The sequence below is a fragment of the Acanthochromis polyacanthus genome, chromosome 16 (genome assembly GCF_021347895.1).
Source record: "Acanthochromis polyacanthus isolate Apoly-LR-REF ecotype Palm Island chromosome 16, KAUST_Apoly_ChrSc, whole genome shotgun sequence".
NCBI lineage: Eukaryota > Metazoa > Chordata > Actinopteri > Pomacentridae > Acanthochromis > Acanthochromis polyacanthus.
Genome location: NC_067128.1, coordinates 4,287,294 through 4,309,331, shown reverse-complemented (window position 1 = coordinate 4,309,331; position 22,038 = coordinate 4,287,294). Strand labels below are relative to the sequence as shown.

The window sequence follows — 22,038 nt, the reverse complement described above, 5'->3', positions numbered from 1 at the left end:
AACAGAATATCTTTGCCTTGAGATTTGAAGACGTCATCTCAAGCTTTGGGAAATTGATTGACAACTAATCAATTACTCTAGAAAATGAACAAATGAAGGGGGAAAAAACAATTATCACAGCCCCATAGACCAAGTTTTCTTTACACACTCCTATAAGATGACACATTTGGTGAATTATGTGTTGCTTTTGGACCCACTGAATTCTGTCCATGTCAGTCAAAAGGAACAAAATGTTTATAATGGGAAGCTATGAAGAATCTAAAAACATATTACAGCAAAAAGTAAGAAACGGTGGGAGAAAACTGTTAATGCTGTGAGTTTAAGTATTTATTTTACTGCTCAGTGCACTCTGAATGCAGCTCCACATTAGAGCTGTTTAAATTTAAACATCATCCATTTAAACATGATATTGATGAAGCGCATTAAATGAAGCACTTTAGTTTTTGGCCAAATCAAAGTGAAACAAATGTAACTCTTGAACGCATGTTGAAAGTATCTTACAGCTGAAACACAAACACACACAAAACACAAGACAGTCAGTTTCACATAAGTTCCTTTATTTTCAGAAGACTCTTTAATTGCATCAACATGGCAACGATAGTTAATTTGTAAATAATACTAAATATCCACATTTCAAATCCAAGGTAAGAATAAACTGAGATAAACCTCATCTAATACTCATCTTCTCTAGCAATTTCAAATGAACCTTTTTGTAAATGTACTATGGATATATCTTATGTCTCTGTTAACAAGTCAGGGGAAAATTATCAGACAGCACCTTTCTTTAATAAAACCATACAATCATCAGAAAATTAACAATTTCCATATAAATGCTTTCAATTTAAGAATTTAAATTTCGTAAAAAGTATATATCACAGTGATGTCTGTCGTTTTTTTTGGGCACAGGTATTTAGTCAATGGATCAAAAAGCAAAAGAAAACAGTTTATTCAATTGTTTCTCAAAAGATGCTGAAAAAATATTGTAATTTATTTGCAGATTTGGATTCTACGTCTTCTACTTCTTTCTATGGTTATGCTAATTAAAAAGCTTTTTGGCGAGAGGCACCTAACTTTTTTTTTAATCTTTCAAATAGCAACTACAAACTAGAAGTGCAACTTACTCATGACTTAAAATGCATCCAACTACTGCCCCTTCATTCTGTTTCGTTTCGATCTTGTAGTGCAAATTAGGGGAACAGTTCTTGCAAGTCATGCCGGTATAGTCTTCTCAACCAAACAACAACGAAACCCTTGAAATCCCTAAGACGAAATACTGATCAATAGCAATTGCACTTCACATTTCACCAACAAATGGCCATGGTTATGACGTATGAGGAGGAGGGCAGTACACGGTCAGCTACACAGGATAAAATGCCCTACCTACACAAACTACAAAAAACAGACCGACACACAAACAATTGCACACCTTAAAGAGATGTTCTCTGTTAAGTTAAAAGGCAAATGGTAACTGACTACTTAAGAGCAAGGTCGTGACGCGATTAGCTCATGGAATGACGAACACATATGAGCAGTAGCTTGGCACATTGAGTGAGTCTTTAGTGGAACATTTGCTTCCAAAGCCGCATTTCCACCCAAAGCAAACTGAACTTTTAGTAACGGGAACTTTTTCCAGGAACTTAAGTTTCCATCAGACTGTCGGTTGTTTGCGTTTCCACCGCAGTCTAAAGACCAGCGAAAGTTACTGTTTTTACACAGAATTTCTAGAAGTTGCTATTTTAAAAACTGCTGTGGTCCAGTCCAGTAGTTGGCAGTGATGCTGAAGACTTTACAACTACAATAACACGTTAAAAAAAAAAAAAAAAAGAACAGGTGACTTCACAACCACCGAAAGCACAGTGGGGATTTAAGTCATGCCACTGCTTTGTAAATGGGATCACTGACTGAACCTTGGAGAAGATACAAGCTATTAACAGAGAACTTGCAGGCCATTTTAAAGAAACCCAAACCTTTGTGTATTTTCTACCTGCAACAAATGCCCCTGTAGAACCTCTTAGAGGGACATTTTTGGGTGAGATAAAAGTACCTACTCCAGGGCAGTTTCTAATAAAACTGCTGTATGGGCCTAGATGTGTATTGGCTAAACTTGGAGGAAACAACAATATGTTGTGTCTATTGCATGTCCTCATTTTGTAGTCTTCTCCTCTCTAACAGTGATCTCAACAAGTTAAATCCATTTAGGCTAACATAACAATCCCCATTTCGTACTTGATCATAGAACTTTGTTCAGTGACCACTGTTTGCCATTGTTTTGGCCACTCCGAGTTGGTATCATGGTCAGAGTTGTGAGATTCTACACCACAATGGAAACACAAAAGCAGAAAGGACTGACTAGAGTAGCGTTACTGCAGACATTCATGCCACCTCATGGATGCCCAACATTCCTGCTATGGAAAGACGCCTAATGACTGGCCAAGAACTTTATTACACTGGAACACAAACAACTCTGGACACCCGGGGATGTATAATAACTTGGCCGGAGCCTGCTAGGAAGACTCCATTTCATACGTGTGCAATAGGTCTTATCTATGTAATCGTGCATGCACACTAATGCCCAACATGTGCACTTTGTCTTTATAGCATGTAAGTGCATGGACACACGTTCTGGGCTGCGCGTGTACATGTGCAGAGATGTCTGTGCAAATTCTCGCGGACTTGGGGAGATGACGAAATTTCCGTCACATAGAACCTCGTATATTCACAGTCAGAGAAGGCATAGCACCAGCCGGAGACGTAGCACCTGAAATAAATGCTGCAAGTATTTGACCTGTCAGAAATGTTTAATGCTACAAGCCCCACCCCATAAAGTTCTAGAACTTTTAGGGCGTGCTACCCCCCTAATGCATAAATAATTTCTCTATAATAATAATTTAGATTCTAGTAACTGCGGTGGAAAGTTCTGCCAAAGGTTTCTCGTCTTTGGGGAAAGTTCTTGTGGTGGAAATGCGGCTAAAATGACATTCAAAAGTGACACTGACAACAGCCAATCACCTGGAACGAGCTGGGTTTTTTAATATTGTAGATTAATCACAGCGTATGTAGTTCAAAGCAACATCTTGTTCAGTGCTCAGACCACAAGTAGAACAAGTGGTGAAAGAAAAATCTAACAAGACTTTGATTCTTCTTTACTTTATGACCCACAAATCTGTTTTGCATAAATTTGAAAATGTCAAATAAAGCAAACTGGCTGCTATCTAAGCCCACAGCTGCTTTGCGAAGGTGTCAGTATGCTTCAAACACGGTGCTTTTCCGAACGTCCAGCAACTTTCATTCACACTCGCTTCACGCTGCTACTATCCAGGCGTGAGGAGGTGAGAAAGTAAGCAGGGTTTGAACTTCTCACACTTCATTACTTCGGTTTTCCTTATGTACAAATGAGTGCAACACTATGAATGCCATCAAGGTAAGATTGTCTGAACATTTGCGCAGTTTTCCACATGTCAACAGTTATTGCTTCCCGCCTCTCTCTGTGATTACAAGCTGTCCAACCTGCCATGGAGGGAACACTTTCTTTCCAGCATACTGACACCTTCATATTATCACAGTTTTGGCAGCCAAAAGTTCACACTCGTCAGAATCACAGGCTAAAATTTTGCTCTTAGCTTTGAACCTTTACTATTAAGTGATGAACATGTTAAAGATGATAGTAGGTAAAATTCACAATCAAAGCAAAGCCACTAAAAAAACCCATGTAAAGGTTTATTATTTTCATTAAGCCTACACCAGGAGCGAGCACTAGACATTTCCCTTACACTTGATGTAAATGATTAGGAGAATAGATTAGACTCCCTTGATCTCCAACCAATAAAACGAGCAGCGCATTTGCATTGGGTGGTGTAAGGGAGGCGCTTAGGGGAAGCTCCTGGACATAGCCGTAGTACCTTGGGGAGCGATAACTCCTCTTCTTTTGTGTTGCTCATCCTTTCTGTTTTTGTAGCTACAGGCGCAAGTCCTCTTGCAGTAAGGGCTGTGACATCTCCCAGCTTCTGTGTTTTAACGAGGGCCGCTGTTTCGGTGTCACTATTATGACGTAGACGACCAGGAAGACCAGCACCATCACCACGCCGAGGAACGAGCCCACGACGGGACCGTAGCCGCTGACCTTGGGAGGAGTGGGTGGGGGGTGGTATGGGATGGGCGTGGGAGAGTCTGGTAGGGCGGAGAGGAGGTCCTGAACGTTCAGGAGGGAGCCGTTGTTGGGTAGAGGGCGGATGGACAGGATGTGGCACATGAGCGGGTACAGGTCGACGGAGCGCATGGAGGTTTTGACGTAATTCTGGCGAAAGGCCGGACCTCTGGCCACAAACACGGGCTGCATGCTGCGTAAGGTGTTGTCATAGCCGTGGTTTCCCACTGCAGAGAAACGACAGGAAACACATTTGCATGAGGCAGTGCAATGCTTTGAAGTTAATTATTCCTGCATTGTTAATCTGCAGCAGCTCTGTTTGTTCACATAGTTATGAGATCTGGCACCGCCGCTCTATCTGCTGATTTACTACCGTCAGCGCTCGCCTCGGCCGACTGGAGTAAATCAATCACTGCAACGCACAAACAAAACTGAGAATTAAATCAAACAACACAAGCACAAAGACTTTAGATGAAAGCTTTGACAGACTAACTGCAGCTCCTAAAATATATCACTGCTGTAATATTCCTGAACACCTGACCTGATTCTCGGTGTGCTGCGGGTGAAATCAATACAGCTTATCAGAGCTGCCTGTGATGGCGACAGCTACCATCCAGTGAGGTTCAGATGAATCTGTGCCTTAAAAAAACCTTGTGGAGGTTTATTTTGACTGGCAGTAATACAGGAGAGGAATCTATTTTTCAACTAAAACACGCATGAGGATGCTCACATGAAAACAAATGTGCGACGTGCATGCATTCTGCCAGTGGTTTAACATTATTATGCAGGTTTATGGTGAAGACAACGCACAAAGTGTTCTATTGGATATATTGCATGAAAGCTGAGTGACTGGACAAATATATTCGCTATCAGCAATTGGCCAAGTCCATTTTTGGTTGTTTTTTTAACAGAGATTTATGGTTTGTGGTATATCCACCTTCAGAGTTCAGCTGAGTAAATACAAATTTAAACTACAAAGCACAATTCTGTGCATGCAATAATAGTAACTTTGATTTGGAGTTGCATGTTTGTGTTGTAGCCACAGCCGGTGTAAACTACACAGCGACAAAGGCGGTTCAGTTACTGGTATCAACAATGTAGTGTATAGATAGGCCCAAATTTCAATGTCACAGTAATCCAAATGTTGTGCATCATGTTTACTGCCCCACAGATGGAAAAAAGGCCCAGTTCATGCAATGGTATGACCATGTTTCCTGCCTCTCTTCATTACTATAGTCTGGACCAAACAGTAAAGGCTAGTTAGCAGCTAAGCCAGGATAGAATAAAGAAACTTGGTCTGAAACCAGAGGTCTCCCTGCCATGGTTAGGAGCTAAGCATATGAAAAGGTAACTAAAGTTATAAGAACTTAATTGAAGATTGACAGCATAGTGTAAATTAGGGATGTCCCAAACCAATGTCAAAAATCAGCATGGGGAATAATCATAGCTTTTAGTAATTTATCGACATCAACTCTTTTCTAAAACCAATCTTTTATTTAAATTCACTGTCAAGGTTTTTGCCATCTTCTGGAGGAGCTGATGGGGCACATGCAGCAATGCAGTGTTGCCAAATATATACACTAAATTTATTTTATTGACTTTATTGCACTTGAACTGTGTATTATCTAGAAAAAATGATCTGAGATGAAGAGTCAAAATCGCCTGACACTAAATACTGAACAACCAGGATCGGACTGCGAGTAAAAACAACTTGATCAGGACGTCCCTTATTGTTGTTCATCAGACTTAAAATCTATGCAGAGAGGTTTCCGACATCGACTGATTCTGGTCTGTGGGGAAAAGCCAAAAATAACTGTTCCTCCCATGCACATTATGCATGGGAGGAACTCTGTGCACACTCTTGAGTTATGATTCAGAGTGTGCACAGAGAAACAGCTGATCACAGATGAGTCTATTATGTGTTTGAGATGGCATAGTTCTACAATGAAATAGGATTTTACCTCATTTAAATAAATAAAAAAATAGAAAATCATTGTGTGGCAGTGAATATAGATTTCACTCCAAATTGTCTGAAATCTCTGTAAATATATATGAAATCACAGTTTTGGGAAAATGTAACCTAATGTCAACCCTATATTGCATTATAACCTCTGCTTGTATACAACAAAACCCTGCAGACAGTGTTTTTCTATTAAAGTAAACCGAAATAGAAGGCAAATATTTATTTTCAGCCACCAGTGCAGATCCAGTCTACATGACCTAAAGTCATTATTTATAAGAGAGCGTAATTATCAATAAGTGGATCTACAGCATTATTTATGTTACAATTTTATTTAGTAGCTCCCTGTAATGCACTGAGAAGCAGAGGAGGCCACCGCTAGACAGTAACAGCCATGATTTATCATCATGGCCCACTGCTCTCGATACTATATATTACACCATGCAGATAAAAAACTACTTCTGATAATCAGGATAGCATCAAGCTACACATGTAGCTAAGCAGTCTCATATCACTGAAGACAGACAGTCAGCAGGTTTTCCTTCCAGCTGCAGACTGCACCTCATCATTTTACTAATTAACAAGCCTGTAATGAGAGAGGAGGCATTAAGCAATCAAATTATCTGGTGGAGAGAAATTTTTGAAGAGAATGCTCGATTTGCGTAGGATTAAAATAAAATATCTGCACTTGGAGGCAATGCGACAGAAACCTCCAAACCCACACACACATTCCTCTGCTGTCCCTACGGGAAAACAAATCAGGTTTCTTTTGTTAATTACATCTGGTATAACATGAGCAAGCTTTGCTTCAGCGACTAAAATAAATCTCCTGTGAAGTTATTATTAGAGCGGGCAAAAGCAGGCTGTTTAAACCAGCTCTTGTTTAACGTGTTCAGCCCCGAAGCAGAATGCCGTCTCAGCTTTACGTACACATGAAGTGTCCGGTTCTGTTCTGCATGATGGTCCAGCCCTCCTTGGCCTCCAGCAGGATGGGCATGATCCGGACGTTGTGCCGATAGTGAAAGTGCTCGGGAATGTCGTCCTTCTTGTAAACTGCCATGTTTGGGTTTGCGTCCAACAGCGAATCATACACCTCGTCAAACTTTCCTGCAAGACAGAAAACAAGGAACAGTAGGAAAGGTATGCAGATGCAGAGAGAGTATCTATATAAGGCATATTTAATTCTAGATTAAATCTCTATTTTCCAATTTACATTACCACAAAATGAAAAAAAACTATATTTAAACATTTATCTGTGCTTATTTTATTCTTCTATTGCACGGATTACAAACTTATCCCTGTTACTGAACATTTAAAGAATGGTTCAACATTTTACTAATAAGCTGAATTTTCTGTCTTGCCAGGAGTGAGACAAAAAAAATCAGTAAGCCTGTTCCAATTATTACATAATTGTCTGGCTGCAATTATTTTTGCATAATTGTGAGAACTGCTTCAATTTCTCTGTATAAATATGTAACAGCTGGATGAAACTAATAGAAATGTCACATATCAATCACTATCCAGTCCACTCGGTTCTACTGTGGTTTAATGGCAGCAAATGTTTATCTAAAAGCACTTAATGTCTGCAATTAGACTGATGAGCATCTTTTGATGTTGACATCATGGATTTAGTTGGACAGTACTGTTATTATAGGCTCAATTTTGGTTTTTAAGCAAATGAAAAACCAGAACCCAATAATTTGGAGGAAGCAATCTGGGATTTGCACGACTCTAAAGTTAATGGAGGAATAAATGAACAGAAAACAACAAATCATTAAATGAAAGTATTTCTGGGCCAGTAATCATCAAATAAAACTTTCAGAAAGAAAAAATAATTGTACTGCTGTCTGTCTGGATGATAGATATGAAACTACAGCAAGAGAACAGCCGATTGGCGAGAAAATAAATGTCTGAAAATATTGTTATGGATACCTTCTTTGGGCAGGATTCCCACCACTGGACTCTTATCCACCCAGGTGTATGTGTCTCTGCTCACGTACTCATCCAGCTCTATGATGTTATCTGCAGAAAGCTGAGCCATGCCGTGGTCACTGGTCACTATGAGGTTCACTTGCTCATACAGGCCGGCCTTCTTCAGCTCGTTCAAGAGAAAACCGAGCTTCTCATCGATCCCGGCGATGACCACGTCCATGAGGGAACTCTGAGGTCCGAGGTTGTGGCCACTCTCATCCGGTTCCTCCCAGTAGAGAACTCCAAAGTCCACCGCCTCCTCTTTAGGTGCAGAGAACCACTCGATAATCCACTCCACTCGGGTTTCAAAGGAGACCGAGGCGTTGTATTGGAGGTACTGATTGGGGAACAAGCCGTGGATCTTCACGTCGGACCCCGGCCACATCGCCGCTCCGCTCCGGCCTCCAGCTTTCTGGATGGTCACCCAGAGAGGAACAGCTTCCTCCCACCACCGAGAATCATAAATGCTGTCCGTCTCCATGGAGAAGGACATGTTCAGGGCAGGGTCGTACATCTCGTTGGCCACGATGCCGTGCGACTCGGCGTACAGCCCCGTCACCAAGCTGTAGTGGTTGGGGAAGGTTTTGGTGATGTAGGCGTTCTCCACGTACTCCACAAGCACCCCTTCATCCATGATGCTGCGAAAGTTAGGCGTCGGGACGCGGTCGATGTAGTCCCAGCGGAAGCCATCGAAGGACACCAGCAGCAGCTTGGGTCGGTCGGTCGCGCTGTGTTCGCTGCGCTCCTGGTGGTTCAGGCGATGGAGGGAAACCAGAGGCAGCAGCAGGACCAGCAAGCAGGGCAGAGGACTGCAGCCTCCTCGCAGCGAGAGGCCCAGCATGGTGTGGAGGTCGATGACACAACCTAAAAACCGAGACAAAAATGACTACAGATGAGCAAATAAGTTTTCTTATCTGGAAGAATGAACTATGTGACCTTCAGTTAACACTTTAGAGGATTTGAATCATTGTTTCCCATCCGGGTTGCATGGTTGCCTCGCAGCGAGAAGATCCCGCATCCCGGTTAGGGCACATGGATCTTTCTGCATGGAGTTTGCATGTTCTCCCTGTGCAGCGTGGGTTCTCTCTGGGTTCTCCAGCTTCCTCCCACAGTCCAAAAACCTGCTGAGGTTGATTGGTGATTCTAGATTGTGGGTGTGGCTGTATTCTGCTTGATTGTTTGTCTCTAAGTGTGGCCCTGCGATGGACTGGCGACTTGTCCAGGGTGTCCCCTACCTTCACCCTAAATCAGCTGGGATGAGCTTCAGCCCCCCGCGACCCTCATGAGGATTAAGCGTTGTATAGAAAATGGATGGATGTTCCCCATCCTCACCCCAACTGGTCGAAGCAGATATCTGCCCTCTCTGAGCCTGGTTCTGTCTCAGGATATTTTTTGACCTTTGTTTTTGTTGGGTTTCTCAAAACTTGTACGATCCTCACCTTACTATGTGAAGTGCTATGAATGGCATATGTTGAGAATTTTTGCTATATAAATGAACTGAAAATTCTCTCAGATGTCACCAACATGCTTGCTCATGGGGAATCTTTGGATTTTTTGTGTAGGGTCCTAACTTTAATATTTAATTTGGTCAGGTACATTTATTGAATAAATAATATTGTATTAATATTTAAACTTGTCAGCTAAATTCATCATGTCAGGTCATGTTGTTTCTCTGGAAAGCACTTTGATTCAAAACTCGTTGTTTCCAATGTGCTTAATGAATAATGGTGACTTGACTTCATGTGACAGATAACAGATTTATTATTTTGTCAATAAAAAGACAGAATTTAATAAGCAGCTATAATTAGCTTAGAAATGAGATGTTCAATAATCACATACAGGTGTAACTTCCGCATTCTATCATCAGCTGTTCATTTATTCTCTAATAACTGTGCACTAATGATGCAACAATTATTTTAGATCAACTACTTGAAGTTTCAGTGGTTTAAGGCATTTATGTTGAAAACTGCTGAGGCAATAAATCGACTAACTGACTGACAGAAAGTTAATTGACAATTATTTGGTCAATAAAGCAAAAAATCTGCCCATTTCCCGGCTCAAATGCAAGAATTTGCTGCCTTTTTTGGCTTTACATCATTATAAACAAAACTGGTCATTAAATACATTTAAAAGTACTGTACTTAATAATTCTGCTTTCTGCTACTTTGTATTTCTACACAATTCAAAGACAAATATTGCACTTTTTACCCCACTGCACTAGTTCAGTAATATTTTAAAGCAGTGCAATTAGAAAATTGCAAAGGCTGCAATTTAGAACATGCATTATGCAGTGTGTCTGACCTAGATTAAATTTTTTTTAACTTTATTTAACTTGATCACAGAATGTTAAATAGTTTGTCGATGCTCCAGAGCCAAAAGTGAATGACCTACATTATCTAATGTCACAGACCGTTTACAGAAAGGTTCTACTGCTTTCTTATTGTAACCGTTTAATTTTTTTCTTATCATGATTCATTATCGATTTCAATTTTATTTAACTTTAGACAGAGACGTTTTCGTAGCCGTTGTGTTTTATGCCACTTTTGGAAAAAAATACAAAAACAAGCAATTCATATCGTTAATTGTTGCTCATTCTTGTATTAGAACATAGCACGGTTAATATTTTGGGTGGTGTCTCCAGTCATAGTGCTCCACCATGTTTCAAATCTACTACACTGGACGCTTGACTTTACAAAAATATCACACATTGTAATATGATAATAACCATAAAGGGAAAAATTAAAAAGATTGTATTCAACATTAAAAGAATAACTTTATGCAAAAAAAAAAAATCAATGTAAAATGCATCTTAAGAGCATTTCTGATTTCAGTGACAGAAGTATTGCACAAATATTGACCAAACTATCAAAAATGACCACTGTTTAAGGAAGTCATCCTTCACATTGTGATTTCATTGGCACCCCAGATTCTTCCTCTTCTGACCCACAGAAAACCTGCCCAGGAATTAGTCTGATCCTTCGACCCTGTGAGCGTTTACAACCCCATCTTCATTCCAAATCTGGACCAGATACAGCACCTAACCTTTGTTCTAAACCTGCACCACCTAAAGCCTTTGTAATAACTTATTACACACAATGCAAGAGCACAAAAATACAGAAAGGCATGTTCAATAACACTGCAGTTAGACATTTTCTCCAAATAGTTCAGCCCCATAAACAAAACATAACCAACTAATACATTATGCTGCAATATTAGAAATTAAGATAAACCTTCACAGATCCCAGTGCATATACTATGTTACAGTGATGAACATATTAATGCACATTAATAATTATAACCCAATAATACACAGTATTCACAAACATGACATTCTACATAATGACTTTGAGAATTTTAAGAATATTTTTAAGCTCACACTTTTCTATTTTTGCTGCATGACTTTTACTTGTAACACAGTACTTCTGCACTGTAGTAGTAGTACTTTTGCTTAAGTATAACATCTAAGGTACCGTTCCACATCTCAAACTAAATATCTCTAGAATATCATTAATACTCTCCATCCAATTATGACTCAGAAAACTAATGAGGGGATTCATTTTATATATAAAAAAATGTAAACAGAAAAAAACAGCCTGTATATGACAACAAAGCGCAAGTTAAGTTTGAATCACACTAATGGTCAGTTTTAGATACAGTGTTGGTATTAGTTTGATATATCCAGACGCGCATTACGCAGCAGTTTGGCACCAAGACGCATCATCTGTGGAGACATTTAGAGCTCCGGACAATGATGTCATTGGTAATATAGCAGAGACTGCAGTGTCATCTGTGTGGGAGCGACTTAAAACCACATGAATTAAAGTGAGCCTCGTCCCTGCCAGTAAAACCGTGTTTTAGCATCTCTGCTGCAGTGCTAACCGCTCAAACGCGCAGTTGTGGCTGCAAGGAAAATTACGACCAGCAGCGAGTCCGGTTCATAGTCATAAAGCAACATTACGGTGGAAGAAGATGCACAAATTCAAAATAACAGTTTCAACAAGCTGCTTACCTTGTTATCAGATCCTGCACTGGCTCGATCCCTGCTGCACCCAGCTGATAAACACAAGCGTCGGAGGAAGTCCCGCCTATTAACCTGCTGCTGCTGCGTCTCTGCTGCTTTTACTCACTCACATGAAACCGAACCGGATCCCGGGAAGACAAAAGGCGGTCCGGTGTCTCCTGCAGCTGCACGATTCGCCTCATGAGGAGCTGCAGCCTTCACAAAGTGCACACAGGTCCCAATGACGTAATGTGGGAGACGAGGATGGGTGGCTGTTATAAATAGACATGATGGTGTCAATCAGGGTGCATTCATTTAGATTTAAAGAGAGAATTGTCTACTAACTGAGCACCAGAGCCTAAAAAAAGAATCACCCCGCTTGGAAGTTTTTCCCTTTTATTGCTTTTCTACGCTGAATCATAATCAGGTTCATTTGGGGACGAGAAATGACAAATAAAGACTCTTTCATGTCAAAGTGAAAACAGATTTCTACAAAATAATGTTAATTCAAAATATGTAATGTGAATTCACTCCTTTTGGTTTAGTATTAAGTAGACACACATTTGCCTACAATTACAGCATTAAGTCTGAGTGGATTTTCGAATCCAGGCATATATCCTCAGTTGGCTTTATTTATTTATTTGATAGGGATAGTGCACATTAACAAATGTCTGTTTAGACAGCAATGAACGTAAATATGCCAGATTATAGAAACAATGCTAATTTACATCCACAGTCCCAAGGTAGGTTTTTTTTTAAAAACAAAAAACTTTAAAAAGATGTAACAGTGATACATAGGACAATAGGATGTACTTTTCTAAGATAATACAAACATGATATGAATTTGGTTTCCTATCGAAGACCTTTAGCAATTTTTGAGAGAGTGATTCTATGATCTTGCATGTATTTACACCTGTCAGCGACCAACATGTTATGCATTATTCAGTGTGTGATAATATTGTGGAATGTAGAAACATTCTAGCAGCACTAAGTGTTATGGAAGGTTTAATTTGTCTGAAATTGTTCAGGTTGAATTTCACTGTATTAGATATTCTTTTGAAACACAGTGTGGAATCAAGAGTCACACCAAGATATTTGAATTCAGAGGCAATTTCTAGTTCCTGTCCTCCCAAAAAGACTCTTGAAAGTTTGATGTCGCATGGTTGATTTGTGAAAAATCATACAGTTTGTTAAATTCAGAAACATGCATGGTTTAAAAGCCACTCATTTACAGGAACCAGAGCTGGCGTAAGATTAGAGGATGCTTCTTGAGTAGTTTAGGCACTGGTGAAGAAGACAGCATCATTTGTTTGGAATTCCACATTAGCACATGAATTTGGCAAGTCATTAATATACATAGAGAATAACAGAGGGCCAAGTACTGAGCCCTGAGGTAATCCAACAGGGACATCCAGAAAACTTGATTTATTGTCTTTGAATCGTTTCTGGTTAGCTTTGGCTGTTTGCTGAGACATTAGACATTGACACCTGAACAATAATATCAATATCATTTACAAAATTGCTTTTCTCAATAGTTTTTTAACAATATCCGTCGCGGTGTCATGTGCAACGTTTCATTTTCATGTGAAATATTTTGATTACATGTGGAATAGTTCATGTTTATGTACAACATTGTCAGTGCAATGTGCAATTTTTAATTTTTAATTTAATTTTCGGAGGTGATATATTATTATTATGATTGATATTACTTATTACCTCAGTATCATTGCCAGCATGTCTTTTTACAGGTTTATGTTAGTCTTATTTTAGCACACTTTACTTTTTTCTGAGTAAATTCTTACAAGAATTTTTCTTTTGGATTAAGAAAATTTTATCTTGTATTTCATGTCATTGTCTCATTGGAAACTGTCACCAACGAGCTCTCTATACTTTGCTGCACTGATTTTCCTGTCTGTCTTTATTAGTTTTCTAAGGCCTGCTGCTGAGAAATATTCCCACATCATAATACTGCCACCACCATGCTTCACAGTGTTGATGGTGTATTTGTAGTGATCACTGTTATGTGGGAATGTTCCACAGGCCGTCATGGTGTTCGCTATAAATGGAAACTCCACAACACTTTCTGCACTTCCTGTAGCCCCATATTGTCACACCCCCACCTCCGTGATTCACTGTCAGGACTGTGCATTCACTGTTTTAGTCCTGATCAGGTTCACAACAAACTCGTAAATAATCTTTCTAAATGATCTGTTGTTGATTGTTACTAAATGGAAATACTTTACTTGGCAACTTAAATCATACAATTATTATAAGGTTGTATCATTTTGAACCATTTGACATTTAAGGACGGCCTTCCCGGGATCTTTCTGCAGGGAGTTTGCATGTTCTTGTGCATGCGTGGGTTTTCTCCGGGTACTCTGGCTTTCTCCCACAGTCCAAAAACATGCTCAGATTAGTTGGTAATTCTAAATTTTCCATAATGCAAGTGTAATTGTTTGTCTGCATGTGTAGCCCTACGATAGACTGGTGACCTGTCCAGGATGTCCCTAAACCTGAAATATTATGAAAAAGTCAGATTTAGGACAACCCTGTGGTTTTATCTGATGGATCGCTGTGATGGATGGAAATTTATAGAGAGAGAAGTTTGTACTCAAGATGAAAAAGAATATGGTGCTAGAAAGGGCTAAATTCAAATATATTGCTACTATAAATCTCTCAGATTCTTTTTCCTTTTATGATAATAGCTCTGCAACAGCCATGACAAAAACTCCCCACAAGGTGTCACTCAAGTCCTTCAACAAGTAGCCATATTTAGGCCAGAGTTTGTCTTTCTGTTGTAAAGAAAAATGGCATCTCAGTAATGTCGCTGTGTGGTGATAGTGAGCCTATTTATGACCATGACGAGGAATAAAGGAATCTGTACAGACAGACGGGTTCCTTTACAGACACTTGAATGCACCATTTTAAATCTGAAGCTACTTTAAAGATCTGGGGTTAACTGTTCTGGCAGCTGCTGTTTCCGAGTCAAGTATGGAGTTAGAAGCTCAAACTTTAAGCAAACAGAGACATGGTTGGTTTAATCTGTTAGGAGGCCCCTGGAGAATATTTTTTCTGCTGGGCCCCTTTTTATGGCAATTTGTTGAAATGAAACTTCATTAGGAATTTATAGCATGTGAGCACAAGAGCTTTCTAAAAGACAGAAGGACAAAATAAGGTAATTGGGCATGAAAATACAGGAGAAGCCAAAGCTGGTGGAAAATCCTTAAGCAAAAATAGTAATACAGCGATGTAAAAATACTCAAAAATAATATACAGGGCGGTAGATAAGTAAGTCTGAGGGCTCATCACATGATTAATGGGACTGGAAAAAGGAATAAAAACTATTTATTGGATCATTTGAACTTGAATTATTAAGAATATTCATTATTTGGTGGAGTTGTTCACGTCTTTCTGTAAGAGGCCAAAAAATGGTGGAAACTACTGCTTCAGTCTTTAACATGTTGTATTTTAACAGCCTGTTCTACTACGCATTGTGTAAAATCTCCATTATTTCAAGTTCTTAAATTGCACACAAATAGAAATTTATACTATTGCAGGATGACTCCATCCATTAATGAGGATCATGTGTTACAATGGAAAGCTCCAGAATACTTAACAAAGAGATCTTAAGCAGAAATAATTTTCAGCTACAGTTACCAAGGTCAAGATGAAACAAACTTTATTTATTCAGAGATTGAGAAATAAAAGCCTTACATACGGTGCTAATAAAAAATCTGGTGTCTAAATACAATAGAACAAGCTTTTGGATGATCAGACTGATGTCAGGAGTGTGATTATTCAAAAAAGTGAAAGACAAATTAGAATCAAACAAATTGAAGAAGTACAGCTGCACATACTTTCACAGGAAGTTCACTGACAAGTTCAAATTTATTATTATATTATGCTGAGCATTGTCATTATGAACATAGAGATAAAACTTCCTAAAAATCTGTTTTCATGGGAACAATAAAGCATCCATCTTTGCATGTGTTAAATCAGTCCTGGTGTACAGATGGGTGACAAATTAAAGGAAAAACCTGAACTCTTTTAATGAGGGGATCCTGTAGATTTGTTGTGCTGTGGGGGCCATTTTTCTCGCATTTTTCCTGTAACTCGTCATCCATCTGTTTGTCCATTGTTGTTTTTACTTTTTCAATTGAGAGAATGTTCCCAGGAATAAAGTGCACACGTGTGGTGTTCGAAATTAACCGAAATTTAAAAAATATCTGACCAAACAAGTGTTCTGTTGCATTTACTCTCTCAAAGATATTTGGTTCTAATTTGATTAGGTTAAATTTGGTTGTGGTCAGTTTAAACTAAACGGACTAATAGTCATGTTTTTCATTCATATGTGTTATTGAGTTATCCACACTCGCGGTGAAGCTTGTTGGGGGACCGTTTGTCGGTCATGTTGGTTTATCCATTCAAATATCTCAGTGATTTTGTGTCTCGTGTTAATTAGCAAATGTTCACATGCTAAAACAATGAAAAACATGGAATACACACTATTCCTGTTAATTATCACCATGTCAGCCTTACTATTGAGCAGTTTGGAATGCTAATGTTAGCGTTTAGCTCCAAGATCAGTCTGAAAGAGATGCTTGCATGACTGTCGACTATTAACCTTCAGAACACCGAGCATTTTTTCATTTGTCACATTTTTACTTACTATCTGCTCGTGTTTCACTCTAACATAAAGTCCTGTACATCTATGGAGACGGCACAACCATGGCTAAAAGTAGGGAGAACTCAACAATTTCTTTTGTGCAGTTTAACAATTTTATAATGCAGTATCCACAGGTGTCATTAGTATTCGGGTCAATATATAATTGCCAGACTTTTTGTAACATAGTTGACATTTTTACTCTTTTCAGGCCTAAAATCAACATGGCCGCCTATAAACAAACAACACATGGCATTTTTTTTGTACAAAGATTCTTCTAAATATTATATATACAATTGAGTAAAATTGACATTTTAAATTATTTCTAGAGATATTGTAGTAAACCTGTTGGCATGTCATAAATCCACACTTGACTCACACTACTTTATATTAAATAAGTCAGAAAGTCTTGGAATCTTTTCTTCAGGAGGAAATGACATCATGTGGAGCAGGTCATGTGATCTGGAATTAACACACTTCCTTGAGAGGTGTTTTTGTAATGGAAGCTTAGTTGAAAGTGATTTCTTGGACACAGATACTGAAAAAAAAGACAAATATGCATACTAAAGATATTTTGCTACTCAAAATTATTTACGTTCTTTTTCCTCTCTGCTTTATGTGAAAACACAGCCTGCAGTTCAACCGAAGGTGCCCAACCCTGGATATTTGTCATGTGGACAATTTTATGAGCTTTATTGGCATCATTGTCAGATTAACAATATTCCCAAAGAATTAAGGTTGGTGTAATTAAAACTACTGAAGTGAGAAAATTAAAAGCAAATTTTAAAAAAATCCAACTCACTAGTAGATTCACTAACAGCTTCTTGTTTACGCTGAAAAGTACAATGTTTTAGCCTAGCCACGCTAGACCCATGCTCTGAAGGCACAAGGGTCTAGGGCCGCTCGACAGGGAGGGAGGCGGGCTAAAAGGTTGTCTTTCAAATCACTCAGCAGCAATTGGGTAGGTATACAACCAATCAGCGCAACGAATAGGCTGACATAGTTTCCTAGAGCGCCCGCGGATTGTGGCTAAGTCCCATTAGCTTCCCAACCAGCGGAGCCAACTGGTATATTAAAGATTTGCCATATCCCGTCGGCATAAGTCCAAATACGTCTTTCTTCTCAATGAAACACTTCAGTGCCGTCCTTTGTTTATCTTTCAAGTTGAATTTTAGCTTCAAATCTTTAAGGGCTGTGGCCAAAGCCAAGTCGAAAGATAACTGTTTATTGTGCGCCGGTTGTTTCTGTCAGAATCGTCACGCCTCTGTCGTCACTTAGTTACGCCCGCCTTCTGACTCTACACTTCATGGTGATTGGTCCGGCCAGTTTTAGGAGCATCCAGCCTCGAGCCTTATGGAGGGTAACTAGACCCACCCTGGCAGAGAATTAAATTCGTTGCCGTGGGTTGTCTAGCGCGGCTAGGCTAACAATGTTGTTATTTTGTACAGAATCAGGTCCTTATTTTGGGTAAAATTTCAATTGAGACAAGTGATTTTTTTTGATGAAATATCACAATTTTAAGCATAGATTTGGTTCATTTTCATCATGTAACTGCACATTGGTTAGTTTAATAACATTATGAAATTGAAGTTCCTTCAAGATAATTTGCCTTTTAAAGGGGTCTAGAGGGCTAATCCTCTTTCAGGATTTAATTACACAAGTCCCATCTGTGTCTAACATGATTGGAGATCTATATTTAAGTGTAGCATTAGTTTTCTTTGTCCAGCAGAGCATCTACCAGCACATTCTGTTTTCATTCAAGTACATAAGCGAACATTCACTGAATGTGACAGAGAAAAAAGTAATAGTATTTCTCACAGTGAGTGTAGAATACTGACTGAAAAGTGCAACTCAGGAACTTTTCAGCCACAATAAACATCATTCTAACACTTTAAAAGCTAAACCGTGATGTTTTGTGTGAAGTCGACCAAGCTGGCAAGATTTTATCCATTTATTGTGCGTGTTTTTGCGTGCCTATGCATATTTTTGGACGCTCTCTGTCAACAAAAGTGTTTCAGGTGTGAAGACTCAACACGGAAAAACCAAAATAATAATAAAATAAAAGCAAGTCAAAAGAGAGACAACTAACGTACATACATAGGATGTGACACAAACACTCCCACCATGAGAAAATGCCTGAATCAAAGGGAACGGCATCTGTTCACCTGTTCAACCCCGTTCTTTCACTTTGGGCCTTTCATGTATGTACTGTATGTGCTGTAGGTGTTCCTCATTGTGTTTGTCCTCCATTTAGCTGACAGTGTGAATCTATGAGAACAGTGGAGCTGCCATGAAGCTACCTGCTCCTGTGTGTTCTGGTTTGACTTCTGAAACAGTCATATATTCACATATATGCAGAAACGAAGGGTTTGGTTTGTTTGTTGGGAAAGCTCTCTGCATGTCTCTCGGTTTCTCTGCCTATTGTGAGGTTACATAAGCTTTTGTTGATTTTTGTACAAAGTTTTTATGGCCGTTGTGTGTTTACCATGGTGTAATATAAGCTGCAAGGTTTACAGATTATAGAACATAAGGGAACGCAGTTGTTACATAGAAAAGGTTCTGGATGTTCACTGCTGAAAAGGGAGCAAATAGCACAATATTCCTTTGGCCATGAATGTTTTTTAATCTTTTAAATGAAAAATAAGCATAATGGGACATAGATTTATGATATAACAAGATTCATAAAGAATTTTGAGGATTACTGAGCCTTTCTTGGGTAGAAAATATGACTATTAAGTAGAATTAAAGCAGTTAGTTGATTTAAAAACAACTGACTGGCAGCTAATTTCAACTCATTTCTCAAACAAAATCATGTGCTGGTATCAGTTCCTCTTAAAGCTTTAGTGTCTTTATGCAGGAATTCATTATCTTTTGTTTTTTTTTAAACTAGTTGTAGACATCATTTTGGATTCTGACACATTTCAGATGATTTTTTTCTCCGCATTATCAATCATAAAATAGCAATAGTGGAGCATATTTACTTAAATACTGTGCTTAAGTACATATCTCATACTTTACTTGAGTCTTTTCTTTCCATGCCACTTTACATTTCCACTAAAATATTAATACTTTACTTCATGTATTCAACAACTTTCGTTACTTTCCAAATCAAGGTTTTCAAGCCCAAAACATATAAAAAATATGATGTTTTGTTATAAATTGAACTACCTTACAGTTCATAAGGTAGTGCAATTAAAATTACAGGGAAAATTAGAGAAAATTGGAAACATTTAAGATACAAATTTAGAGAACTTTTGTGATGACTTTCTTTTTTTAAGCAAACCAAACAATTAGCCAATTAACAGAATATAAGCAGCAGAAAAATAATCATCAGTTACCCGTTAAAAATCGGCTCCATCACTAACATTGATCTAATGATATGTTTATTAGTGGAACAGACATGGGACACATTTTCTGCATTGACAACTTTTATCTTTAATATTTCCTGCGACCTTTTTACTAATATATATATTTTACTCAAGTGCTTTTTGCCATGTAATACTTGTACATTTACTAGTAAAAAATGTAAATACATCCTTCAAAATGGTCTACAATCACGGAAAATGGTAAACAATCTCTAAGTTGAGAAAATTATTGTTAGTCTAAGAAAAATGCAGCCCTGTTTAATCTTCACGGACAGAACAATAATATTAATAACTTCATTTACATTTTCTTGTGTGTGTATTTTGAGTCCAGTCAAGTCATTGTTAGCATATTTTAAATAACAGCCCTTTAGCCAAAGTGTTAGTTTTTGGCACACATGTATAAATGGAGGAAGATCATGTTCCATCCCAAAAAGTTTGTGCTTTTCATATTCCATCCATCTTCATCGTACATGATCGTAATCATGTACGGTCATTTGTGGCCCCAAGAACATCCTCGGAATATTGCAGGCAAAATGTTCCACCTTTGGTAATGTAACGTTTTTAAAATGTTCCTTCATCTGAGGCCTCAATAACATCTTATAAACATCCTTTAAATGTTAGTTTAAGAAGGTTCTTCCATCATGTAGCATAATGTGTGGCCCTGTGACCCAAAACATCCTTAGAACAATGCAGAGAAATGTTCCACTTTTGTTAATGCAACATTTTTTTAAAAGAACCCTCAATAGCATCTTAGGAGTATTGTTCTGATGTTGATCAGAGAACGCTCCTCCTCTGTAATCATGTCAGAATATTGCAGACAAAATATTCCACCTTTGCTAATTAACATTATCTAAAAAAGCGTCCTGCCATCTGAAGCGTTGAGAACATTTTGAAAGCATTTTTACAGTGTTGGTTTGAGAACAGTCTTCCTTCGTGATTTGTGATCCTGACAATGTTCCCAAAACATCCTTAGAATTCTGCAGACAAAATGTTCCACCTTTATCAATGCAACATTACCAAATAAGAAAAACAAAGCAAAACACGTTCTGTCATCTGACACTTTGATAACATCCTGAGAACATCTTTTGAAGAACGTTCTTCCTTTGTAATCATGTAACATTAGCTGTGGTCCTGATAATATTCCCAAAACATCCTTTATACATTGCAGGTAGAGCCTTCCATCTTGTTAATCTAACATTTGAAAATATTCCATCTTTATGAAAATAACATTACCAAAAAAAACTCAAAAACACTCTTTCATCTGACACCTTGATAACGTCTTGAGAACATCTTTTGAATCTTTGTTTGAGAATGTTCTTCCTTTGCAATGATGTAACATAATCTGTGGCCCTGATAACGTTCCCAAAACATCCCATATACATTGTTCGTAGAATGTCCCACCTATATAATCAAAATTTTTAAAATGATCCATCTTCAGAAACCTTGATAACATCTTCAAAACATTTTTAATGCTGGTTGAAAAAGTTCTTCTTTCCTCATCTGTGCTCCTGGCAACGCCTGCAAAACATTCTGTAATCTGAAGTCTCAATAATATCTTGAAAATCTTGTTCAGGTGTTGCTTTAAGAACATCCCTCTTGCATACAATGCACCATAATCTGTGGCCCCGACAGCATGCACAAAACGTCCTCAGAAAACTGCAGGCAGAATGTTCCAACTTTGTAAATATAACCGTATCCAAAAACGTTCTGACATCTGACGCTTCAATAACTTGAAATATCTTGAAAACATCTTTTGAATGTTGATGGAAATGCATCCTTCAAAACTGTACTTTGTAGGTAGAATGTTCCACTTTTCTTAATTTTTTAATATGTTAAAAAATGTTCCATCATCTGAGGCCTCGATAACATCATGAGAATATTGTTCAGATGCGATTTAAGACTGTTCCTTCATTGTTATCGTGTAAAATAATCTGT

At 38.4% G+C, this 22,038-nt stretch overlaps 1 protein-coding gene and 1 long non-coding RNA gene across 2 annotated transcripts in view; both read right to left on the bottom strand.

The window, feature by feature from the left end:
• LOC127530262 (uncharacterized) overlaps positions 1–22,038 on the bottom strand; it is a 132,030-nt gene that overhangs the window by 77,029 nt on the left and 32,963 nt on the right. The gene's annotated exons all lie outside the window — the stretch shown is intronic.
• enpp5 (ectonucleotide pyrophosphatase/phosphodiesterase 5) lies at positions 536–12,325 on the bottom strand. Its single transcript, XM_022214778.2, has 4 exons — positions 12,085–12,325; positions 8,037–8,939; positions 7,035–7,211; positions 536–4,371 (listed from the first exon to the last, which is right to left on the bottom strand). Exons 2-4 carry the CDS (start codon positions 8,914–8,916, stop codon positions 3,956–3,958), a joined length of 1,473 nt encoding a protein of 490 aa, XP_022070470.1. The 5' UTR covers positions 8,917–8,939; positions 12,085–12,325; the 3' UTR covers positions 536–3,955.